Source organism: Camelus ferus, chromosome 4, assembly GCF_009834535.1.
Source record: "Camelus ferus isolate YT-003-E chromosome 4, BCGSAC_Cfer_1.0, whole genome shotgun sequence".
In the NCBI taxonomy this organism is placed as follows: Eukaryota; Metazoa; Chordata; class Mammalia; order Artiodactyla; family Camelidae; genus Camelus; species Camelus ferus.
Genome location: NC_045699.1, coordinates 13,339,202 through 13,363,860, shown reverse-complemented (window position 1 = coordinate 13,363,860; position 24,659 = coordinate 13,339,202). Strand labels below are relative to the sequence as shown.

The 24,659-nt window shown below is 33.4% G+C and overlaps 1 protein-coding gene across 6 annotated transcripts in view; it reads left to right on the top strand.

Annotated features, from left to right (window-relative positions):
• IFT74 (intraflagellar transport 74) overlaps positions 1-24,659 on the top strand; it is a 65,997-nt gene that overhangs the window by 34,426 nt on the left and 6,912 nt on the right. For 5 of the 6 annotated variants that reach the window (XM_032479101.1, XM_032479099.1, XM_032479104.1 and 2 more), the window contains 6 exons: positions 1,142-1,285; positions 2,607-2,647; positions 4,847-4,926; positions 17,480-17,533; positions 18,886-18,983; positions 19,484-19,610. In XM_032479101.1, the coding sequence (XP_032334992.1) occupies positions 1,142-1,285; positions 2,607-2,647; positions 4,847-4,926; positions 17,480-17,533; positions 18,886-18,983; positions 19,484-19,610 (544 nt within the window). The remainder of the gene's footprint in view (positions 1-1,141; positions 1,286-2,606; positions 2,648-4,846; positions 4,927-17,479; positions 17,534-18,885; positions 18,984-19,483; positions 19,611-24,659) is intronic. The other variant, XM_032479103.1, reaches the window with a different exon arrangement.

The following is a 24,659-nucleotide window of genomic DNA, read 5'->3' as shown; positions in this document are numbered from 1 at the left end:
ACGATAGTACTATCTTGTAGAGTTGGTTTGAGTGATTGAGATAGTGTATTAAGAATATGGAGTACAGTGCCTGGCATAGAACAGGTGCTCAATAAATTAACAGCCTCAAATGTCATTTCCATCGTCATTGTCATCATCATCACCACCACCACCACCAAAATCCATAGCTCTTTTAAAAGGTTATCTTTTAAAATTATCACATCCCTTATTTTCTCTTTGTGAACAGTCGAACAGTAGTGAATATGTGTTAACTATACTTCTCATGTCTGTTAGTTTTCTAGTGCTGCTGTAATAAAGTATCACAAACTGGGTGTTATAAAGCCACAGAAATTTTCTTATAGTTCTGGGAACTAAAAGTCTAAAATCAAGATGTCAGCAGAGACTTGCTCCCTCTGAGACACTAGGTAGAATCCTTCCTTGTCTCTTCTAACTTCTGGTGGTGACTGTCAATCCTTGGCATTCATTCCTTGACTTGTAGCTGCATCACTCCATTCTCTGTATATGTCATCAAATGGCCTTCTCTGTGTGTCTTGGTTTTATCTCTTCTCTTCTTATAAAGACGGCAGTTAAACTGGATTAAGGTGCACCTTAATGACCTCATCTTAATTTGATTAAATCTGCACAGACCCCATTTCTGCATTAGGTCACATTCACAGGTACTAGAGATTAGGACTTCAATATATGTTTTTTGAGGGGATATAGTTCAACCCATAACACTGTAGGAAAGCATATATATGATCTGTTTAGGAGAAAATATCTTGCCTTTAGAGATTAGTTCTTTCAGCTTTTAATCGGATTTTGTGGTTAAAGTTGTACATCCATTGTGACATTTTCCTTATTATCTTCCCATCAGTAGAGCTGTCATTATCTTTGTTCAGGTCTTGTATTTAGAAAATAAAATAAACTAAAGCTACCGTCTTCTTGTGAATCTTAGACTGAAAATAGCTTATGAAAGTATATAGGGATTTATTTTTATTCTTCCAGTTTAAAGAAGTGCTTTCTAGCATTATTGAGTACTATAGATACTTGATAACTCTATTTAAAGATGCTGATAGTTTAAATTTTTCCTTAGTCTTATAAACTGAAATCTATTTGAATAATTTTTGATAAAATACTAAAATTAATGTTTTATTCTCTTCAGGAAATAGCACACTCTCAGGTAAAACAGGAGGCTGTATTGCTTCATGAAAAACTTTATGAGTTGGAGTCCCATAGAGATCAACTGATTGCAGAAGACAAAAGCATGGGATCTCCAATGGAAGAGAGAGAGAGATTACTTAAGCAGGTAGGAAAAATAGACGAAGGTATTTTAATGTCAGGATTTGGTAAATGTATCAGTTTGTTTTATTTAAGGTATATGAATCAAACAGAAAGCCAGTAAGCTATTGTCTTAAAAAATAATGAAAAATGAGCTCCACCTAAATTAGTATGAACTGCTCGACCAGGAAAATCTAAGTAAAAATCATTTCTCACATAAACTGTTTTTAGACTTAAATCCTAAATTTATATGGTCTTCATACATATTTTGGCCATTTTTTCATGTTTTGGATCCTTATAGGGAAAACTTGAAACTCTTCTTATTGGTCAGTAAATAATTATGTAATCTTATTGAAGATCTGTTCATTCCATTATTGTTTTGAGCCTTGTGTTTAGAAAATGAAGTGCCCTAAGGCTGATGACTTTGTGTGGCTATTTCTGTCAGTGCTTCCATAAAGTGAATGGAATTAAAATGTCCTGTGAAATCACAATATGTCACCAAGTTGTGTCACATATATTTAGTAACTTTCTTACTACCCCAAGGCTGGCTTTAACTTAGCCTATTGTTTATCCTGAGACACCCTAAATGTAGGATTCTTAGAAGCCTACATATTTGGGAACAGTTTCAGTCAGGAACCTACAAATAGAATTCCTTTGTGGTATTAGATTTAATCATGGGCATACAAGAACATAAGAGATCAACCCAGGAGCTATTTAAGTATTAGAATCGTTCTAGAAGGTATTAAAATCTGGAATCTCTGAAGTTCCTTGGAAAGAGATATTGAAGGCAGGGGAAGAGACAGCAATCCTGGGATAGGATTGACAGATAAAATACAGAATGACTGATTACATTACTGATTAATTTCAGATAAGCAGTGAATAACCTTTTAGAATAAATATGTATGTAAGGATGATAATAAGTATATTCCAAATGTTGCATGGTATATACCTACCCCAAAAGTAATTCATTATTTTTCTGAAAATCAAATGTAACAGGGATTGCTAAATCTGGCAACCCTACTTTGTGTGTGGGTTGGTGGTGTGTAGCAGGGGTGGGGAGACAGGCTCAGAAATCCTAGATATACTGATCTAGGCCTAAAGATGTGTTATCCTCATGGTGCCATGTAGACAGGTATGGATATATCATTCAATACTCTTCCTTTGAAGAAGAAAGAAAAATCTGTGACTAGTTCCCTCATGATGTTTCTTTTAACTTCAAAGTTTGAATTTTAAGAAATAAGTGTAAAGAAAGAAAATAGTTTTGACATTTTAGTACAACATACCTTAGAGGAAGATAGCTTACCAATGAGTGATTCTTTAAATACTATTTTCTCTTTATGCCTTTATAGGTTAAAGAAGATAATCAGGAAATAGCCAGCATGGAGCGACAGTAAGTATATTTACACTAGGACATTTTACATTCATTTCCCATCTTTTAAATTACATTGAAAATATATAAGAAATGCTTATTGTTACAGCCTTTTTTTCCTATGGTTCACATTGGCAGTATTGATGCAGCTTTCAGTTTTATTTACAGCTTTAACTAGTTCTTTGAATGTTAAGAGCCATTATATAGTATCATTGCTTTTTAAAAACAGCTTTATTACAATACATAACATACAATTCATATATTTAAAGGTTTCAATTCAGAGGTTTTTAATATATACACAGAGTTGTGCAACCACCACCTCAATCAATTTTAGAACAGTTCAGTCACTCCAATAAGAACCCATATCTCTTAACCGTCACCCCTCTCATCTCTCATTCCCAGCCCAAGGTGGTGGTAACCACTCTACTTTATGTATTTTATGTCTCTATAGATTGGCCTATTCTGGACATTTCTTTCTTTCTTTCTTTCTTTCTTTCTTTCCTTCTTTCTTTTTTTTTTTTAGTATATATATTTTTTATTGAAGTATAGTCAGTCCACAATGTTGTGTAAATTTTTTTTCTTTCGTGGATATTTCATATAAGTGAAAGCATACAATATGTGGTCCTATGAGGCTGGATTCTTTCACTTAGCATAATGTTTTCAAGGTTCATATATTTGTAGCATTTATCAGTAGTTCATTTCTTTTTATTGCCAATTAATATCCCATCATGTAGATATACCATATTATCCATTCATTAATTGATGGACATTTGGATTGTTTTCATTATGGTTGTGATGGATCATGCTGGTATGAACATTTGTGTACAGATTTTTGTGTGGGCATATATTTTCACTTAGGTATTTATCTACAAGTGGAATTGCTGGTTTCTATAGTAACCCTACATTTAACTGTTTGAGGAAATGCCAGAGTATTTTCCAAAGCAGCTGCACCATTTTACATTTTCACCAGCAGTGTATAAGTCTTCCAGTTTCTCCATGTCCTCATCAATATTTATTACCTGTTGTTTCTGATTAAACCATCATAGTGGGTGTGAAGTGGTATCTCATTATTGTCTTGATTTGCATCTCCCTGATGACTAATGAATGATGTTGAACCTCTTTTCCTGTACTTATTGATTATATGTATACATTCTTTGGGAAAATGTCTAGTTACATTCTTTGCCCATTTTTAAATTGGATTATTTATTGTTTTATTACTGAATTATAAGGGTTCTATGTATATTCAGAATACAAGTCTCTTCTCAGATAAATGATTTGTAAAATTTTTATTCCATTCTGTGGATTGTCTTTTCACTTTCTTTTTGATGTTCTTTGAAGCACAAAAGTTTTAAATTTTGATGATGTCTAGTTTATTTTTTTCTTTTGTTGCTTGTACTTTTGATGTCATATCTAAGAAACTAATGACTAATTCAAGGTCATGAAGATTTATGCTTACTTTTTGTTATTTAAGTGTTTTATAGTTTAATTCTTATGCTTAGAGCTATGATCCATTTTTTTAACTTTTGTATGTGGTATGAGGTAGGAGTCCAGTTTTATTCTTTTGCTTGTGCATGTCCAGTTGTCTCAGCACCATTTGCTGAAATATTCTTTCAACAAATACTCTTTCAACAAATATTTTTAATATTCTTTCTCTGTTTAATTGTTTTGATACCTTTGTCAAAAATCAATTGTATATAAATACAGGGTCTTATTTCTAGACTCACAGTTCTATTCCATTACTATATATATATTCCAGCACCATACTGATTACTATGGCTTTATAATAAGTACAACTGCTTTTGTTAAATTTTTAACCCACATAATCTTCTGTTAATGGTAAATTTTACTCTTATTTTCTAAGACTAATTTACCAACTTAGTTCAATTTGTATAAACCTACAAAAATAAGATTGCTAAAGATTTTTTACTTTCTTAATATCACAAGCCAAGCTCAAAATAAGGCTGGGGAAGGGTCTACTTTTGAAATCAGGAAACCTAATATTCTCAAAATATACTTATACTCAAAATATGAATCATGAGAAAAATTTAGAAAAGATTTTTCTCTCAAGTTTATACTATTGTTCCCAGAATAAGATATATCGTTTCTTGATATTGTTTATGCAGATTAGAAAAGATTTAAGATTTCCTCACATCATCATTAAATGTTTTTACTGAACATCTAAATTATCTGTCATAAATTAATTTAATAATATTTCAACAGGTTAACAGATATAAAAGAAAAAATAAATCAATTTAATGAAGAAATTAGACAACTTGACATGGATTTAGAAGAACACCAAGGTAATTATTTTGATATTTTTATAATGTATAGTAGCATTTATTTGGTATACCTCAGGGGCTGTTTACCTCTTTGTGATATCACTAAGTCTTTGTGATATCACTAGGTTTAACTACTAAAATACTAAACTGCTATAATACTAAACATGAGAATTAATATTGAGTTATTTAAGCCAACTAGAAACTTGATATAACTTAAAATGGATATATGATGAATTTATTTCATTTTACAAAGAAAACTTTTTTTAATGAAGTAAAATATTTTAAAGTTGCTCACATATTTCTAAATTATGCTTCAAAATGGTCAACTATGAACTGGAGTAACTGATAGAGTTGCAGGGGAGTGAGGAGCAAGTCACAAATATCACAAACAATGCAGAAAGAATTTATTCCTAGAGAGTCCAGTGATGAAGTGGCAAATACTGATTGTTCTGATTCTCTCTCAGCTTTCCCTAGCAGTGGGATTTGAAGAGCCCAGGTGGGGATCAGAGCATTTGGGGAAGCCTGGGGTACAAACGAGTGGAAATGCTGTGGTGGGGATTTGGGAGCTATAGTGTGTGTGTGGTTGGGGGAAGAGTTTGGGCATTACAGTTTCCTAACTGTTTTCTCTCTAATAGGGGAGAGAAAGGTAGGTTCCTATGGTACTTTAATCACATATTAACTGCAGACCAGTTAATATGCTCCTGGATTATCAAGAGTTGAGTTAAGTATGATATTGTCAATATATAATTATTATGGCTAAAGAAACATTCGTAGCAGGGAAAAGGGGTGTTCTTTTCCTAAACTAATTTTTTACTTCAGTTTTAATGCAGTGTATTAGTTTTATTTGTACTTTTTCTTCATTTATGAATAATAGCATTAGCTACTATTAATTGGTTACTTATCTGGACTGGGCACTTTGTGATCTTTGCAGGAACCCTTTGAAGCCTGTAACCTCATTTTTACTTGTTGAAGCTCAGAGAAGTTACTCAAATTCCCACAGCTAGTAAGGGGTAAAGTCTAGTTATAAACCAAATTGTCTTTGGCCCCAAAGTCTTAGTTCTATTGCACAAGCCTAATCTTGGCTTTCTTATAGAAAATGCTGCATTTGTGAAATAAAAATATTCTTGTGAAATGCTTACAGTTTTATTTACATGTGGCTATATGTAAATAAGACATCTAAAGGTAGACAAACTTTCAGTCCCAGTTATTATCTGGGCTTTTGTTTTCTCATCTTCAAAATGAATAAAATGGTTCTACTTCACTAAGATTTATGAATGTTAAATGGTATATATGGCAAGGTAGATTCACAATAAATTGCTGAGACTAAGTTCATGTTATTTTCTTTATTAAATTATTTTTTTTATTTTAATTTATGTAGATCTGTATTATAGATTTTCTTTATTAATAAATTATTCTGATACATCTGATAATGTTCTTGATTTCAGATGCTTTATGGATACATTCTAAATAATCTCTTTCTAAACTTAAATTTCTAGCAAGATTATATTTATTTTTTCAGTAAAATAACTCATTTTGGGGTAACAGTTTCTTACTTTATTATTAATTACTAATTTTAAGAAAATAGAATGCTTTGAATTGTGGCTTCCATTTTCCTGTTTTCTAACATTCTTTGTCCTATTTTGATTAACATAGAAAGAGACAATTGGTAATGTAGTACTGTAATAGTAGCAAAAGTGTTTATATATGTACATATAAAATATATGTGATATATGAATATTATGTATTTATATGTTCATATATATATATATATCAGTGTGTTAATTTTTTGTTCTTCTGCTACACTGTGATCATCCTGGATTATTGGTTCAACAGCATAGAGGGTTTGTTAAAAGGTTACTTGTTAGAAGGTTACTTGTTAGTTCAGGACCTCATTATTTCTTGCCTGAACTATTGCAGTAGCCTCCTAACTGGTCTCCTCACCTCCAGTCTTGCTCCCTCTCAGATTCAGCCACCACAGTGTTGCCAGAGTAACTTGTATGGAATGTGACCTTGTGTCATTCTCCTACTTAATAGTGCTTTCCCATGACCTGCCAAATAAAGTTCAAGAATCTTTGTATGGCATTATAGTCCCTCCATAATCTGTGTTTCATAAGCCTCCTCTGCTCCCCTCATCATCTCTATTCTTACATTAATACTTGTGATACCTCACTCCTCACCCCTTACATCAATCTGTTTCATGCACAGTTCTTCGCTCCTGTTAGTTGTTCCCTTATATTGAATGTTCTTTTCCCTGTTATTTACCTTACTAACTTCTCATCTTCTAAGATCTAGCTCAGGTGTCCTTTCATATCCAACATAATAACCCTGACTTCCCTCCCTGACCTATTTATGGGCTGGGCTAAGTGAGTGATCCCATCTGTTATCAGAACACACTGCATAACTGTATCACTGCATTGGCCACATTACGCTACCACTGTCTACTTAGATATTTGTCTTTCCCTTAGAGTATAACATCCTCAAGGACTAGGACTGTGTCTTACTCACTTTGGTAACCTCTTTCATCAACACGGGTTCCTGGGAAAATAAACATTCAACAAATGTTTGAGAAATGAACTAAATAGTCAGATTTGTAGAATGAACTAAAAGTGGGAGTTAAACTCTAGTCACTTCTTTGGGCCCTCTAGTTCTTAGGTTATACAAATGCACTCCTATCCAGAGAGAGCTTAATTGGTTAGCAACAGTTTTATTACTTTCTTGGGGATTCCTACCTTAGATTTATGATTTTCAATAAAGAGGTAGATTCTTGTCTGTATCTGCATTCTCAGCTATCCCTTGACTCAAGATTGTGGATAATCTGCTCCTTAAGATGTGGAGGATAATCAAGTTACTTTGACTTTCTGGTCCATACTCTGCCCTCAGCTTTATTCCCTCTGGCCTATTTTATTAATTTCTTCCATTTATGGCACCTGTGTATAATCCAGTTAGGCTACCTTTTGCTTTGTAGGGGTTCTAGTTAAGACAGCATATAAACCATAAATGATGTTTGTACATGTCTGTCTTTGTTAGTACTTGTTCCAACCTTGCAGTTTAAATAAACTTTTTAGAAATTTGCACAGTTCATTTTAAATTTAAAGATGTCCTTAGATAATGGTTTAGGTACAGTTATGTTTTCTGCTAGGTATTAATGGTGGCCCTGTAAACCAACAAGTTCCTCAAGTGCATCATATTTATGCATTTTTTAAGTCCTTAAAGTTATAATTTGCTAAAGGTTACATTGTCTCAAAGTTAACTAAATAAAATCAGCTAACAGTTATTTGACTATTCTGCAAAAATCTTTATTATTCCCAGATGCTGAGTTATCAGTTTCTTTGCCAATCTGGGTAAAGCAGAAAAAATCCTCATAATACACTTAGACTTTTGACCAATTCTAGATAGGCAGCTTTGCTCTCAAATCTTTATTTAGCCTTTGTAAATAATTGTTTAAAATAATCTCATAAAAGAAAATTTTCATTCTAATAAGATACTACTTTTTTTAAACTGCTGGGGGAATTAATTTTGTTATGTTAAATATTTGCTAAATTTCACCCATACGGTGTTTTTGCTTTATTGATGGATCAGATAATTTTGTTATATGGGTTCTAAAAATATTTAGGTTTAAGTAAGTGTACTGTCCTATATATTAGCAGAGAAGGAATTGTTATTATTTTTACTAACTAGAAGCAATGAGAAATATTCCTATTGAAAGTTGATGTATGGTTAGAATTTGGCTACAAACTCTATCATTATTAAAGCAGAGCGTTGTTGGCAAATGCCGTGCTACTTTTCAGAAAAGCCTTATTTCTCCTGAAATTCATCCTTATTTCTCCTTTCTTAGCTGAAGTGCCAACCATTAAATATCTACTTAATTGTTCCTTTTTAAGATGCTCCTTCGGAATGAGAAAGAGAAAGTCATGGAAAAAGCGTTGTTGCTCTGGGTAAAGAAGGCAACAAAAAATAGATAATAGTAGCCTATATTCTCATTCAATATAGGATATCATTTTTAATGAAGATCCTTTTACTTCAAGATTTACCTCTAACGTATAGCTGAGTAATTGGTTTTTGAAAAAACAATTGTTGACTAAGAAAATATTTATTCTAACCACAAATTAATACTTGAGGATTTGTATGTTTCACATTGAAGTTCCCTCAAAATAGTGTTTCTTGGTTCACTTAAGTCAAAACAGGCTCCTACGTTACTCTTCACTGTCTTACATGAAATTCTGAAAAGACAGTGTTACTATTTTAAGACATGACAAAACCTTTCATGGTGTAGGAACACAAAATTAGTAATCTATGCAGAATTCCTGAGGTTTTTGAAATTGGGTTAACTCTTACTTTACCGATCATGGCTTAGGTTTAGGCTTTCTGAAGTCTGCTAAATTAGTTATCACTTGTCCGTCTGCTTCCAGCTTCCAAAACGTTATTGCTATTGTTTTCTCTCCTATTTTCCTCATTTCTGGGAGTTTGACCTTTAAAAATTCTTTTTACTATAATTTTAGTGGAGTTTCAGGTTGGGGGCAGTTCGAATTAGATATGCATGTTTAACCTGCCATCTTTATCAAAAAATTACCAGGTATAGACTTACCTACCCAGAATTTCTAAAGAGTTCTAATCACCTTGAATATACTTTATTTTATGGGTTTGTTGGGGGTATGTCTGTGTGTGTGTGTGTGTGTGTGTGTGTGTGCGTGCGTGCGTGCACACGTGTTGCCTCAAATGACCATTCTCGTATGTTTTCATTAACTGTGCAATTAGCCTCAGCATCTAGGACGTTATACCTTTTTGCTTTTTAAAAATTTTCCTTACACTAGTTAAAGTTATTTTGAAGACTCCAATTAATTTATTGTTAAAAGTTGTGTACTTTTTGTAGATAAATCCGGTATGTACTTAATGTGAAAAATTCAAGCGATACAAAAATGTATGGAGTAAAAACTCATCTCCTTTCTCCTCATACTTATCCCATTCTTCAGAGGTTATCATTGTTTACAGTTTGGTATTTATAACCTTTTAGACTTTTTTCTATAATAGCTTATATATACTTATTAATTGATTGATACTATATAGTTCTTCTGAGCTTGAGTCTTTTCGTTTAACTATATATAATAAACATTCTTCCATATGAGGATCTATACTTCATTCTAAGAAGTATAGCATAGTGATCAATGTCAGGGCTCTAAAGCCACACTAAGAATGGTGCCTGGCACGTATTTAAGTACTTACAACACTTTAACTATAGTCATGTTGATATTGTTGTTAAATAGTATTAGCTATATCCACATTGACAGTAGATTGTTTCTAATTTTTCATTATCAAGAACAATGCTGCAGTAAATAACCTTGATAAATACATGTGTGTTAATTGTATATTTCTATAGGCTAAATTTCTAGAAGTGAAATTTTTAATAGAGTGTTCTTATATATACAATTCTGATTATTTTTGAAAATTTATTTCCAGAAAACGTACCATTTTATACAACCAGCAGCAGTATGTGAAAGTGCTTTCTCACCAGTGCTAGTTACCAAAAATTTCTTAGTTTTTGTCAGTCAAGATAATACACTTCTCTGACATGTCACTATTCTCAAAGGCCTGAATTTGTCATACTACCATGATCCACAAGATGGGGCTAATTTTCTAGACATCTGCATACTCAAACTGGGCTTGAGTAACGCAGTTAACAAAGTACAGTCATGTATCTCCCCAGAAAATATTTTGGGGCATTATTACTCACTACAAATTATCCTTCAATTTTAGAGTATGGCATCTTCCTAAAGATTGATTAGAATATAAAACCAACTGTCATGTAATTATTAATAGAATGTATTACAGACATTGAAATAACAGCTACAATGTCATAACTATATATCATAATTGAGGTATATGCAAAATGCTACAGGATCATTGGGTTACTGTCTTAAATTGAATGAATTCATTGCAATTTACTCCTTAATTTATATGCTGCTTTCAAGAATAGTAAAAACATAAAATATAACACTTTTCTTTGGTTTCTCTTAGGATACTTCTTCCTACTCAGAGTTTCAAGGCCTGAGTTAGAAGCTTTTATTCTTTATGACAGATTAAATAGAATTTATAAAGACAAAATAGTTTTGTTTTAGAGCACAGGTTCTGCAACCCAAATGCCAGGATTCAGATCTGGCCTGTGCTATTCTACTGGCTAACCTTAGACATGCTTCTTCATCTTTCTGTAGCTTACTTTCCTCGTCTTTAAAGGGGAGATAATAACAGTACCTATCTTCCTCTTAGGGTTGCTGTGAGGATTAGATGAATGGAGCGTGTGTGTGTGTGTGACTCAGAGTAGCATGCTATTTAAAAATTGCACATAAGAAGGGGAGGGTACAGCTCAGTAGTAGTGCGTGTGCTTAGCATGCACAAGGTCTTGGGTTCCATCCCAAGTACCTCCATTAAATAAATTAATTAATTAGTAAGCCTAATTACCTCCCCTCCTAAATAAATATAAATAAATAAATAAACAAACAAACAAATAAATAAAAACTGCATGTAGATGTTAGTTGTTGGCTGTTACTAATGATATTAATTTATAAACTGAAATTTGAATAAGTTTCATGGAGATTTTCCTAAAACATTTGAAAGTACTTCCTCATCAGTATTTTCCCTAGGATGTACATGATAATGTAGTCAGTTTCATAGTGGTTTATCTTTTGGTATCTGAGATTTCAAATGGCATGTATATGTTGCTATTCTGTACTTTCTGAATATATATTTTATGGAGAAAAATGAATCACCGTTTATTGTTTAATTTGGAGATTGGTTAAACTATTTTTTATATATTTCACTAGGATGGTGGTATTATCTTCAGACCGGGTGCATCAAAACCATCTGAAACTTGTTAGAAATAAAACTTCTTGGACTCTACCCTAGACCTATTGAACATAAAACCTTGGGAACAGGTCTTAGCAATTTGTGTTTTGACATACTCTCCTGATGATTCTGATGCATGCTAAAGTTTGATAACTACTGCTTTAGGAAATAATTAAGAACTTACATTGTGTTTAATACATGCCAAAGATTACTCCTTATACCATCTGATTTTGTTGATTATAACTCTGTTGAAACAAACTTCTTCATAGTTCTTTTTCTTTTCTTTAGAAACGGTGAGGCTTTAAGCAATATTTTAACTTTTACATATTTAGAGAATTTTTATTGTACATTTTAAATGCCTCTAGTATGTAGACTTAGAATTATCAGAACTTGTTTGAATAACTGTAAAGAAATTTTCCTGCCAAAATTTAAAACATTTTGTAGAGAATGTGTGTTCAATAAATTGGATGAAGCTTGAAGCTAAAAGTTAGTTTAAAACATTAAAGTTACACATATTCATTTTAACATACCAGTTTAATACTATTTGATGTACTAGGTTTTTTACTTACTGCTATAGTGATATGCAAAATGTAGGTGAGAGAGAGACTGAGTGTAAGAGGATGGACTTTAATAGGAGTTTGAAACTAATTAAAATTGAAGTAGGAGTCGGGGAGGAGAAAGTGCCGTAGGTTACTAAAATATGTGAAAATGTTATAGGAGGTTTGGATAGCAGCTCAGTGTGAATTCATGTGATAAAATCACAACAGCTGGAATCCTAGACTGCATTACCAAAACATGAATATAGAGACTATGGGAAGTGATAGTCTGCTTGGAATCCTAAGTTTCTTGGCATCATACTTTAAAAGGAATAAAGAAAAACTGGAACTCAATGAGAGTGAAATGAACAGAATGGTAAAGAGACTGAAACCATGCCACAGAAGGAACACTTGAAGGAACCAGGAGATTGAGCTTGACTCAGAAGGACCCCAAGTGCTAGAAAAGAAAGAATCTGGATGTGCGCAAGTCCTTCAAGGTTTATTCTTGTTCCACCTCTCTAATTTGATTTGCTTTCTGCTGCCCTTTCACCTCTAAAGTCAGTAGGCCTGCTGAATTGGGAGCCTTGAGGCCAGGAGAGTCACTAGCACATACCTTGTATACTGATCAGGAGAGAAGATTGGGATAGTTGCCTTTCTGAAAAATGGTGATCAGATCTTCTCCAGGGTTCAGAACTGCTTCTCAGAGTAGAAAAATCGCGATTGGTCTGTAAGCCCTGATTCAAGAGAACATTTTATGATAGAGAGGCAGAAGAGTCAGATGACCTTATTGACAGTGAGGACAAAGGTGATTGTGGTGGTGCTCAGCCCTTTAGTGCTGCAAAAAGAGCGTATCTCCCTTACTTCACTGGCTGGCTATAGCAGAGAATATCAAAAAGCAATGGTGTCCTTTCTATACTATCCCAAATCTTTTGTAACAACAATCCATACTCATTTCTTCTTTCCTCCCTGTGAGGGGAAAAAAGGCCTAAATTTATAGTGGAAAAGTTGGGATACTTGTCTTACTAGAGTATAAGTTTCTTGAAGAAAAATACCTTATTTATCTCTAGAATTTCTACATTACCTATTAAAGTGCCTTGCTGATATGATACCTTCTATGTAAAAACCTCCTGAACTCTTCACCCATCTAGTTACCATAGTACTTTATATATAACTCAGTTTCAGTACTTATGTTGCATTGTAACTTTTGCTTTTGTGCACCTAATAGACTAGAAGCCCTTCTGGGATATAGTGGTAACTGCCTTGTTTATTTTGATATCCCTAGCACCTATTATAGTATCCGGCATATAGTCATCAGTAAATTTGGAAGAAATAAGTTATGTAGAACTATGATCATATCAGACACTCAGAGCTTGAGGATAGCTCTAAAGTTACACTTATTTGACAAGTGTGTCCTTTCCCCTTTCTTTTGGTCTCCTCATTTTTAATTTTTCTACATTAGGCCCTTTTGCTGGCCTGCTTTGCACCTTCAGTGTGATAGCTGATTAGCTTCTCCCATCTATGATCTTGTGCTCTCCTATGATAGTAAATCTAAGGATAGAATTGGTAACAAGCCCTATATTTTACCCTACTTTAGGACTGCCCACATCTGTGCATTGCGTCTCATGGGAGGCTCAGATATGAATCCACCAACTGAGAAATCACAATATAGAGGAGTTCACTAGGGCCCTGATCTCTTTTCTTTTTAAGAACAGTGGTATGGGAGGAGGTTTTGTAAAGCTTGAGAATCTGCCAAGATATATAGGAGCTCTGTCCTATCTAATCCAGCTGACCAGCTGTGTAGCTGGAGACATTGACCAGACACATCTTCCAGCTCAATCTAATGGCAACTGAGAACATGAATTTGAGGGGAGCAGGAGGGATGAATCTCCCAGGTTTCTGACTTGGATAAGTGTATGGTGAAGTGCTTTCAAACATAAGAGGGAATACAGAGGGGTGCAGACTTTGAGGGAGAAGAGTTTAATTATGGATATACTGCATATTAGGATGTCCTGAAACATATCCACATGAATATATCTAGTAAGCAATTGCATTAAGCAATCTGAAAATTAGGAAAAAGATCAAATTTGAGAGTTCTTAAAGAATGAGTGGGGTTACCTTGAATGTAATGTAGCATTAGAAGTCAAGTAAACAGAATCCAGAATTTAAATGAAGCAAGAGAAAGCCAAGAAAGCCATGAAGAAGCCAAGAAGACAGAGAAGAAATGATCTGAGAGTAAGAAAAACCAGAAAAACTCCACCCCCCAAACAACAAACAATGTAAGGAAAAAAAATTGAAAGAAGGAAGGATGTATCAATAGTGTCAAATATTGCAGAGTAAGATAACTGGAAACTGCCCCTTGGATTTGATAATCTTACTGCGAACAATTTCATTGGAATGGCAGGAGGAGAAACCTCATTGCAGTGTCTTGGGGTCTAATAGCAAGATGGGGAACTGCAAACAGCCTATGTAGGGAATTCTCTTAAGTTTAAAAGAGGAAAGATAAGATGGTAATTAAATTCCTGTAAAGCCTAGGATACAAACCTTACTCTTAATCCCTTAATGTCTGACCAGTCTCCCAATAGTGTAACTTCTCAGCCAGTCATTACAAGAAACTAGGATTTTCCTTGAAACCTAGGCCATGGCGGGTTCAGCAGATACTAGTTTTTCTGCTACTTCACATATGTTATATAACATTTATAGGCACATCACTCTTCTATGAGGGTATTCCAGATCATGTATGCTATAAGCTCATATTCTTTAACTTTGTTTCCCACCCAAAAAATTACTGCCATAAGATAAGTGAATAGTAGTAACATCATTATAGAACTAATCATAGTTTATCTATATTGTGTTTTTTTAAAACTTAGTTATATACAAACTTTGTTATTAGTAAAAAATTATCTCTCCCCTCACCCTTGCAGCTAATCACACTACATCAGTATGCTCTGAGACCATTGTTGATCGTTTGAACTGAGTAATAGTCCAGTAAAGTTTTTAATGGATCCAAAGCCTTAGTCAGAGTGAACCATATGTTTCCCATTGGTTCTGAATGTCCCTGGCTGGGATTTCATGACCTCTGGGTTTTACTGTCCTTATTTTACAGTAGCTTTCAGCTTTTTACTACCAGTAATGTTGAGGGGGCTTTGACAAGATTTTCTCTGTATCAGGGCTGTCGTCAATGAGCTTGGGAAAAATATTTTCAGACCAGAAAGCAAAAAAGCTGTCTGCTGACCTAGGTCTCTGACTTTGCCATCACCGTTTTTTACTTGTAATTCACTTCCCACCCATGCAAGTATACAAGTGGAAGCCCATGCTTCCATGTAATTAGGGGTTCTATCTTCCTCTACTCCCTAACTTTACTGCTGCTGTAGCCAATATTTGGAAAAACCATATACCCTATAGAAGGATATATAGAACACAGGCTGACCATTGGGTTTTAGACTCTGGACTCTAACTGACAGTTCCCCCATTTTCTTTGAACTCTTCTTCCTAAAGTTTTTCTAGATGCCAGCTTCTTATCTGGAACCCCTTTAGGAGCCTATTATTCTTTCCATCTTTGCTGGGTATCATCTTAGTAAGCTTTTCTAGTTTCTCTAGAATGCTAAGAACTAACTGACTTGATTGAAGAAACTACAGATTGGAGCAAGCACAAATTTATTCTGCTTTCTCTACCAGGGTCCCTGGGAGCACAGGACTGCAGCCATCTCACTAGTCCAGGGAAACAGCCTTGTGCCTCCAAGACTCAATTTTTGTTACGCTGAAAATCATGTTGTTCTAAGATAATCATGATCCACCTCTACTACTGGTCCCTTTATGCAGCTGAAGTGTCAGATTTCATCCATTTTTTTGGGCCTTTGATTTTTTTATTTTAATTATGTCTTTCACATATATTAAATACATGTCTATAACTGCTGTAAGCAACTTCTTCCTCAACATGCTTTTCTTTTCAGTAGATAATACAACCATGTCCTCAATTGCTCAAGCCAGAAACCCTGGGAATCATACTTGACTTCTCCCTCACTAACCCTTACCAAAATCCATAGACTCTGGCTCTTAAATGCCTCAAACAAAAATCCTCTACCTTACATCCTAGTTGCCACCAAGCAATCTTCATCTTTCACCTGGATTACTGTGACACCCTCCTAACTAGTCTTATTGCCTCTAATCTGACTTCTCTTTTATTATCCTGATCAGAAATATTTTTCAGAAATGCACATTGATCATTTTATTCCTCTGCTTAAAATTCTTCAGTAATTTTACCATTGTCCTTAGGAGAAAGTCCAGACTTTCATAACATGTGGCTTATAAAGTTTTTGATAACCTGCCTCATCTTTGTGCTGCTTTTTTTTTTTTTTTAAGTAGAGTCAGTTTATAGTGTGTCGATTTCTGGTGTAAAAGTCAACTGTGATTTTTCTTTCATGTCAGTAAAGCTTTTTTTTTAATGGTAGTACTGGGGATTGAGCCCAGGACCTCATGCGTGCTAAGCACGCAGTCTACCACTGAGCTATCCCCTCCCATTTTGTGCCATTTTTTCACTTCACATTCTCTGCCTGAACCATAATACTCTTTCAGTTTCTTGTGCTATCACATTCATCCTCACTTTCAAATTCCTGTACTTATAATGCTTTGATTTTGAACTTCTATATTTTGACTAGGTAACTCCTATTCATTCATCCTTTATAATGTAGCTTAAATATTGCTTCTTTAGAGAAAAATTTCCTGATACCTCAAACTAGATTAATTGTCCTTGTTGTGTACTGCTATAGCAGGCTTTACTTTCATATGATAGCTCTTAGTAAGTGTTGTTAAATATCTAGACTTTGAGCTCTTTGAGGGAAGTAACCCTGCTATCTTACTGACTATTGTAGCCATTCAGAGATGAAATGAACTTTCCTGGGAGTTCATGTTTCCCGTCACCAGTTCGTGTGTGTATTGAATAGCTGCAAGTTGGAAGTGAAATAGAGAACCATTGGAAAACCTTTCAGTCCTTTTCAGTCAGAGGATTGTTCTTTCTAAATAGTCAAACATTCATATATAGGTGTTTTAAAAGACTACATAATTCAGTGTGAAAGAATCCCACCTAATTGAAAATATTGAATATTCAATGACTAATCGCATATAGAGAACCTACGAGAGATGTTTCATTTTAAGCACTGTTTCTAGAGTTTTTGAAATTAATGTTTTTTTTTTATTGCTTATAGGTGAAATGAATCAGAAGTACAAGGAGCTGAAAAAAAGGGAGGAAAGTATGGACAGTAAGCAATAATCTTATAGATACGAAAATTTTATATTCTCAGGTAGCTGTTCACTTATACTAAATCAGAGATCTCGTTCTGGGAAAATGTAATGACTAATAATAGAAGTGTGGAAGTGTGGACATTCAGAGCATTTGCCTTTAAGTATTACCAAATACCTCGCATAGTTTAGGGATGAGCAGAGAATTCTACAAAGATTTTGTACATGTGTGTGTATGACTTTTTATTCAGGGGTACACTCTAAAGCTAATATTTACACTCATAGACTATAGAGCATCTGTAGAACACTCATTGATTGAATGTTGACTTTTCTCTTTTATCTGCTTCACTATGTTCACCTTCAATATCTTTCACCTTTTTTTAGGTTTTCATAATACTTGTCTCATTATTTATTAGCCTCACCTCTGATTTTGTTACTTGGTTCTATCACTAACTGGAACTTTAGTAGTCTTCTGTTACAGCTTCTCACTTACTTTTTTAAAAATCTGAACTTGACTTTGTAAATAGATCTTCACTTAAATTTATGTTGTACATTATAAAGTTTTTCAATATTGACTATATTAACTATTACTGGCTTCCTTTTCTAATTATCATGTTTCTAGAATCTGCCATTTTTATATGTCTAATGTCAGTTGTTACCTTCATACATGTTATAAAGCAGTCATTGCCATCTCTGATTTAATGATATTCCAAGATTTCTTTAAAATATCAGCAAGTACCAAAAATTATCTCAAACTTAATTTGTTATTTTATGCTGATAATAAAATTATTTTAAGTTAACTTTTGGAAGATCCATAGAAATACTGTAAGAATGTAAATAAGAGCAAATTATGTCCTAATTCTATATTAGACAAGAAAAAGGATGATTTCTTACAATGTTTATTTATAATCTGAATAAATTACTAAACTTATTGAGATTAATTCAGCAGCATAAGTAAAATACCCATTTTCAGATAAAAAAGGTAATTAGTAATATTTTCAGAAGTAAAGCTAGTGGCTAATTATAGATGTTAATAATTGTACATGTATCAAGGAGATCCTAGTGTAAAAACATAGGACTTATTCTGATCTCTCAGATCTCTTTTTAATCAACTTTTTGTTTTGAGCCTGAATTTATAAATTTTTTATTTATTTGTATTAAGGTCATAAGAGTTAAACTTTGAAAGTTTGAAAGTATATAGAAATGCTCTTATTGAGTAATTTAATTACCCTTGGGTTAATAAAAAAATTAAACAGTGAAAGTTTAAAATTTGCTTTGAATTTCTAAAAAGTGCTCTTCAGACCAACAAATCAGTTTATATAGTGATTAACTACATCAACAGTAGCTTCTCATCATATTTTTCAATTGGCAGAATTTATTGAGACTTTTGAGGAAACTAAGAATCAGGAAGTGGAAAGGAAGGCACAGATAGAAGCCAACATTGTTGCACTTTTGGAGCACAGTAGTAGAGTAAGTACCGTGTGCCTATCTTGGTGTCTTCTTTACTTTCACTGTGATTATCTTTCTAAATACAACTCAGAAATTGCAATGGTTCACTATTATGTAAGAGAACAGAGTACCTAATGAATATCTTGATTCAGCAAAAAATGTTTATTGGGCATCTACTAATGTGTGGTACCATAGGAAGAAAAATGCACGGTCTCTTCAATATTCTAAGTGTTTTAAGAATCCAGTCAGTTCCTAGACTAGTACAGTTGCATTTTTTTTCTACAGTCAAGTAAAACAAAGGTAAAAGAAACAATTCTTAATTTTAAATTAGCCTCTCCTTATTGAGAAAACCTGACTTTGAATCTCACAGTATTCTTCTATAAAACGTATATGATAAGTGATCTATTTCAAAAAAAGAATACCCATTCTAAACATCCAGTCCTTTAGCAGCATTCTCAAGAGTTTTATTGGAAACTTAAATGAGTACAATTTTTTTCATTTTTATTTCTCTGCAAATACAGAATATAAATCGAATGAAACAGATATCCTCTATCACCAATCAAGAGCTGAAGATGATGCAGGATGATCTCAATTTTAAATCTACTGAAATGCAGAAATCACAAAGTACAGCTAGGAATCTGACTTCAGGTGAGAAGACACCTAGATTTTAATGTCCTTTTCTTTCTGTAATAAAAACTGAAAATTTTAAGTCTGATGTTACTCTCTTTGATTTTTTTTGAAAGACTGAGAATATAATTTACGATTGCCTATTGCTGCAATCATTTATAGGCTTAGAATTTTTTTCATATCAACTTAATACTAATTCATTGGGATATTCTCATTCATTTAACATTTATTGAATATTGCTCTATGCCTTTGCTATGACTTGGGTATACAGAGATTTTAAAAAATCCAATCTGTTTCCTCAGGAAACTTTCAATCTGGTGGAGTGACAGATAAACAATTGAAATATAATGAAACAGTACTATGATAGAAGCATAAGGCAGAATGGAAGTGCATAGGGCTCATGTCCTCCTTGGTCTTTGGATAGTTAGGAGAGGTGTAGAGGTGGTAATGATTTATTATAATTAGTTTCAGCCATTATGACTAACGTGAGACTAGAGCAGCACTGTCCAAAAGAAGTGAGAAGTGTAATGCCAGCCACATACATAATTTAAATTTCTTAGTAGCCACATTAAAAAAGTGAAAAGAGGCAACTGAATTTCGATAATTATTTTATTTAAGCCAGTGTATTCAAAATATTATCATTTCAACATGTATTCAGTATAAAAATGATCAATGAGATTTTACAGTTACAGCCCATCATTTTGGACTAGACACATTCAAGTGCTTAAAAGCCATATGTGGCTAGTGGCTGCCATTTGGATACTGCAGGTAGGGATTAAGAACAAATACACATGATTGAGTTTAAAGAGCCTAGTATAAAGTCAAGTGAAAATTTGTACGGTATCTTTGGTTTTTCAAGCGGCAGATTCTAACTATGATGGTGTGTGGTGACTTTGAATTAGCTATTTTTTTATCTACTTGAAATTATTCTGGCAGTTTATGAGGTCATGGGGAAGGAAGGCAATATTTGCTAACTTAAAAACGTTGAAAGATTCCTAAAATGGAAGATTTTCCACAGTATTTCTTTATCTGGAATCCTCAAATCTAAAAAGCTCTTGGCAGCAAAACCGGGCCTGACCTGAACTGACATTAGGCTATTTATAGTCTTTAATTATCCTACCTAATGTAACTGTTCATACTTTTTGCTGCAGAAATGTATTCATTTACTTGATATCAGGATGCTGTCTCAGACCTTTTTGTGAGAGTTATATAATAATCAATATAAGCACTATGTTAATTTCCTAACAATCCAAAGAGTTCTGCAGTCTAATACACAACTGCCTAGTTTTATAAATGCATTCTGAACACTGTTAATATGCAGTTGAATTTAGATTGATGATATAGGTGGGAAAATGTCATTCTATACATTTAAATATGTTTTATCTGCCCAGATTTGTTTAGAGTTTGTTTGCCGTAGTTTTATTTGTATATCTGAATTATATGCCAAGCAACTAGAGGAAGTACATTTTAAATTTGATCTATACCTATTATTGGTTTGACTATGAGTATTTTTTAAGTTGTGATAAAAAAACACATAAAATTTACCATCCTAACTATCTGTAAGTGTGCAGTATAATAGTGTTATCTGCACGTTGTTATGTAGCAGATCTCTAGAACATTTTCATCTTGCAAAATTGAAATTCATACCCATTGAACAACTTCCCATTTCCTCCTCCTCCTCAGCTACTGCTAACCACATTCTGTTTCTGTAAATCTGACTACTTTAAATACCTCATATAAGTGGGATCATGCAATATTTGTCTTTTAGTGACTTTATTAGTTCACTTATCATAACGTCCTCAAAGTTCATCTGTGTTGTAACATGTGACAGGATTTTCTATTTTTTTTAAGGTTGGATAATGTCCCATAGTGTGTACATACCCCATTTTCTTTATTCATTCATTCCTTACTGAACATTTGGGTTGTTTTTACCTCTAGGCTTTTGTTAATCATGCTGCAGTTAACGTAAGTGTGCAATATCTCTTCTAGATCCACTTTCAATTATTTTGCATATATACAACCACGATTATTTTTATATCTTTATTTTCTTTTTTCTGTAAGCTGAAGAATTTTATGTTTAATTATTCCATCTAGAAAACTTCTGTTCTGTGTTTTAGACCGTATTTTTAAGTTTTTTATTTATCTAAAGTCAATATTAATTCAACGTTTTTTTTTTTTTTTGTCTCCTTTAAACTATCTTTGCATAATGGATATCAAGAAACATACATTTTTTAAAGGGTAAATATCAATACCAGGAAATGAATTCAATAATCAGGACTTTATTTTCATTTCATAGTTCTATACTTCATGTTTACATTTCTTTTTAAAAACTGGTCATTTATATTTTCTCCAGAGATGTAGAATTGGAAAAGAATGAGAACTGGTTTTAATGGAGATAAAAATCCAGTTTATTATTATGATAAGGATTTTACTGAAAATTTCCCTTATTAAGATTTGAATTCTTTGACCCCTACAATTAATTTCATTTACTCAGTTATTTTTAAGTGTTGATTTAAACCAAGCGTAATAAATTATTTTTCCTCTCTTTCTTTAACATCATCCTTCTTAAGAAACTTCTTGTATCTGGAAATCACCATAAGAGGTTTATAATATTCTTACTTATCTTTCAGAGGTAATGAATTTTACATTCCCCTTTTGTGAATTGCCTCCCTTTTGGTTCTTGAAGTTATAATTGGAACTCACTTAATTTTCTTAGTATACTCTATGTTTCTTAGTGAGGCAGTATGACTCCCAAGAGTGCAATATTGCTTCTTGGGTGAAGGATAAAAAAAATCTCAGACATTAACTGTAATAGTTTGCGGCCCTCCAAAGAGTCACTGTATATAAGCAGATATACATCTGCTATATAAAATAATTCAGTGGGAGGGAGGTGATTGGGAAAAAAATCATCTACAAAAGGCTCCTTAGGACAATAATGAAAAAATTGATTAAAAACACTGATAAACTGCATGAGTAAAGAGGCAAGGAACCTGTCAGCAATAGTTTTTATTTATATTTTTGGAAAGGAAACTCCAGGGAATAAACAAATGCGCTGATGGCAAAATATTTCAGGAACATTTCCCCAGGTCAAAGTGGTTCCTTCTGAGATTTTGCTACTATGTACACACCGCTTGGTAAACTTTGCAACTTCATAGCATATCAGAAGGAACTAGTCTGCATCCTCTTCCTGTCTCTTCTCTTGGAGAAGTTTTTAGCGTTTCATGGGGACCTGCTGTTAAAGGAAGATAAACTTTACCCTATACCAACCAACCATTTTCTCCCCTTCTCTAGGAAAAGCAGTATATGTAGTTTTTTGTTTTTGTTTTAGATTTAGATTTTATTCTTTTAGAACAATTTCAGGTTCACAATAGAACTAAGCAGGAAATAGAGTTCACAACCCATAAATATATACTCCCCTACCCTCAACATCCCTCATCAGTGTGGCATATTTGGTACAATCGATGAACCAACATGGACACATTATTATCAACCAAAGTCTATAGTTTACCACCCACTCTGAGCTTTGGATTCTAGTCATACTGAACTTCTGTTATTTGCTCAAAGGAACCATGCTTTCTTACCTCTAAACTTTGCACATGTTGATTATCTTCTCTGGAACACTCACTTTTCCCTTTGGTTGGTTGATTTCTAATCCTTAAAGCGTCAGTTAAAAGGCATATCTTTAGAGAACTCTTTTGACCAGTACCACATGCTCCATGATACCTTGCATTACTCTTTTCATAGTAGTTATCCAGTTTAATGTAATGCTTTTTAAATTTCCTAGTTTAACCTCTAGAATAAAACTCAAGTGAAAACAATGTCTCTGTTGATTTCTATTATATCCTCAGCACCTGGCACATAGTAGGTGCTCAATACTTTGGAAAGCAAGAATGAGACACACATACACACATGTGTGTGCACATGCACACACGTATAGTCCATCCTCATTATTCATGGATTCTGTATTTGTAAATTTGCTTTCTCACTAAAATTAATTTGTAACCCCAAATCCGTATTTGCAAAACTTTCATGATCATTTATGGACACATGCAGGTGAAAATTTTGAATTAAAATTTGAAAAATTTAAATGCTGAGTTCCCAGCAATGGCTGAATAAGGCAACACTGTGCCTTCTTGCTTTAGTTCTCATGCTATAAACAAGTATCCTTTTTGTGGTATATTATTTAATGCCATTTTTTCCTACATTTTTGTGCTCTTTGTTGCTATTTAAAATGACCCCCAAGTATAGTGCTGAAACGTTGACTAGTGTTCCTAAGTTCAAGGCTGTGATGTGCCTTACGGAGAAAGTATGTCTGTTAGGTAAGTTTTGTTCAGGCATAAGTTGGCCTTAAGTCTAATGTTAAGGAATTAATAATATATATTAAATAAGATATATTTAGTGAAAAACACACATAAAAGATTATATATATGAAAATATTGTGACCAGAGGCTCACAGGAACCTAATCTTGTATTTCCTCTAGAAGTAGTAGTTCAGTGTTTGCTGACTCAGTGTTTACAATAACTTTACAGACTATAATTCCCACAAATAATGAGAACTAACTGTATATATAATTATAAGTTTTACTCAAACATATATAATGTTTCATAACTTCCTTTTTCCCCATATAACTGTGTGTATATGTCATACCCCTATTAAAAATAGTATGTTTTAAAAGATTTTGCACAGTTTTAAAGGATACCATCAACAAAACAAAAAGACAACCTACAGAATGGGAGAAAATATTTACAAATGGTGCAACTGACAAGGGACTAATTTCCAAAATATACAAACAGCTCATATACCTTAATATCAAAAAACCAAGCAACCTAATAAAAAAATGGGCAGAAGAACTAGATAGACATCTCTCCAAAGAAGACATATAGATGGCCAACAAGCACATGAAAAGATGCTCAACATCATTAATTGTTAATAGAAATGCAAATCAAAACTACAGTGAGATATTACCTCACACCAGCCAGAATGGCCATCATTAAAAAGTCTTTAAATGATAAATGCTGGAGAGGGTGTGGAGAAAAAGGAACTCTCCTACACTGTTGGTGGGAATGTAA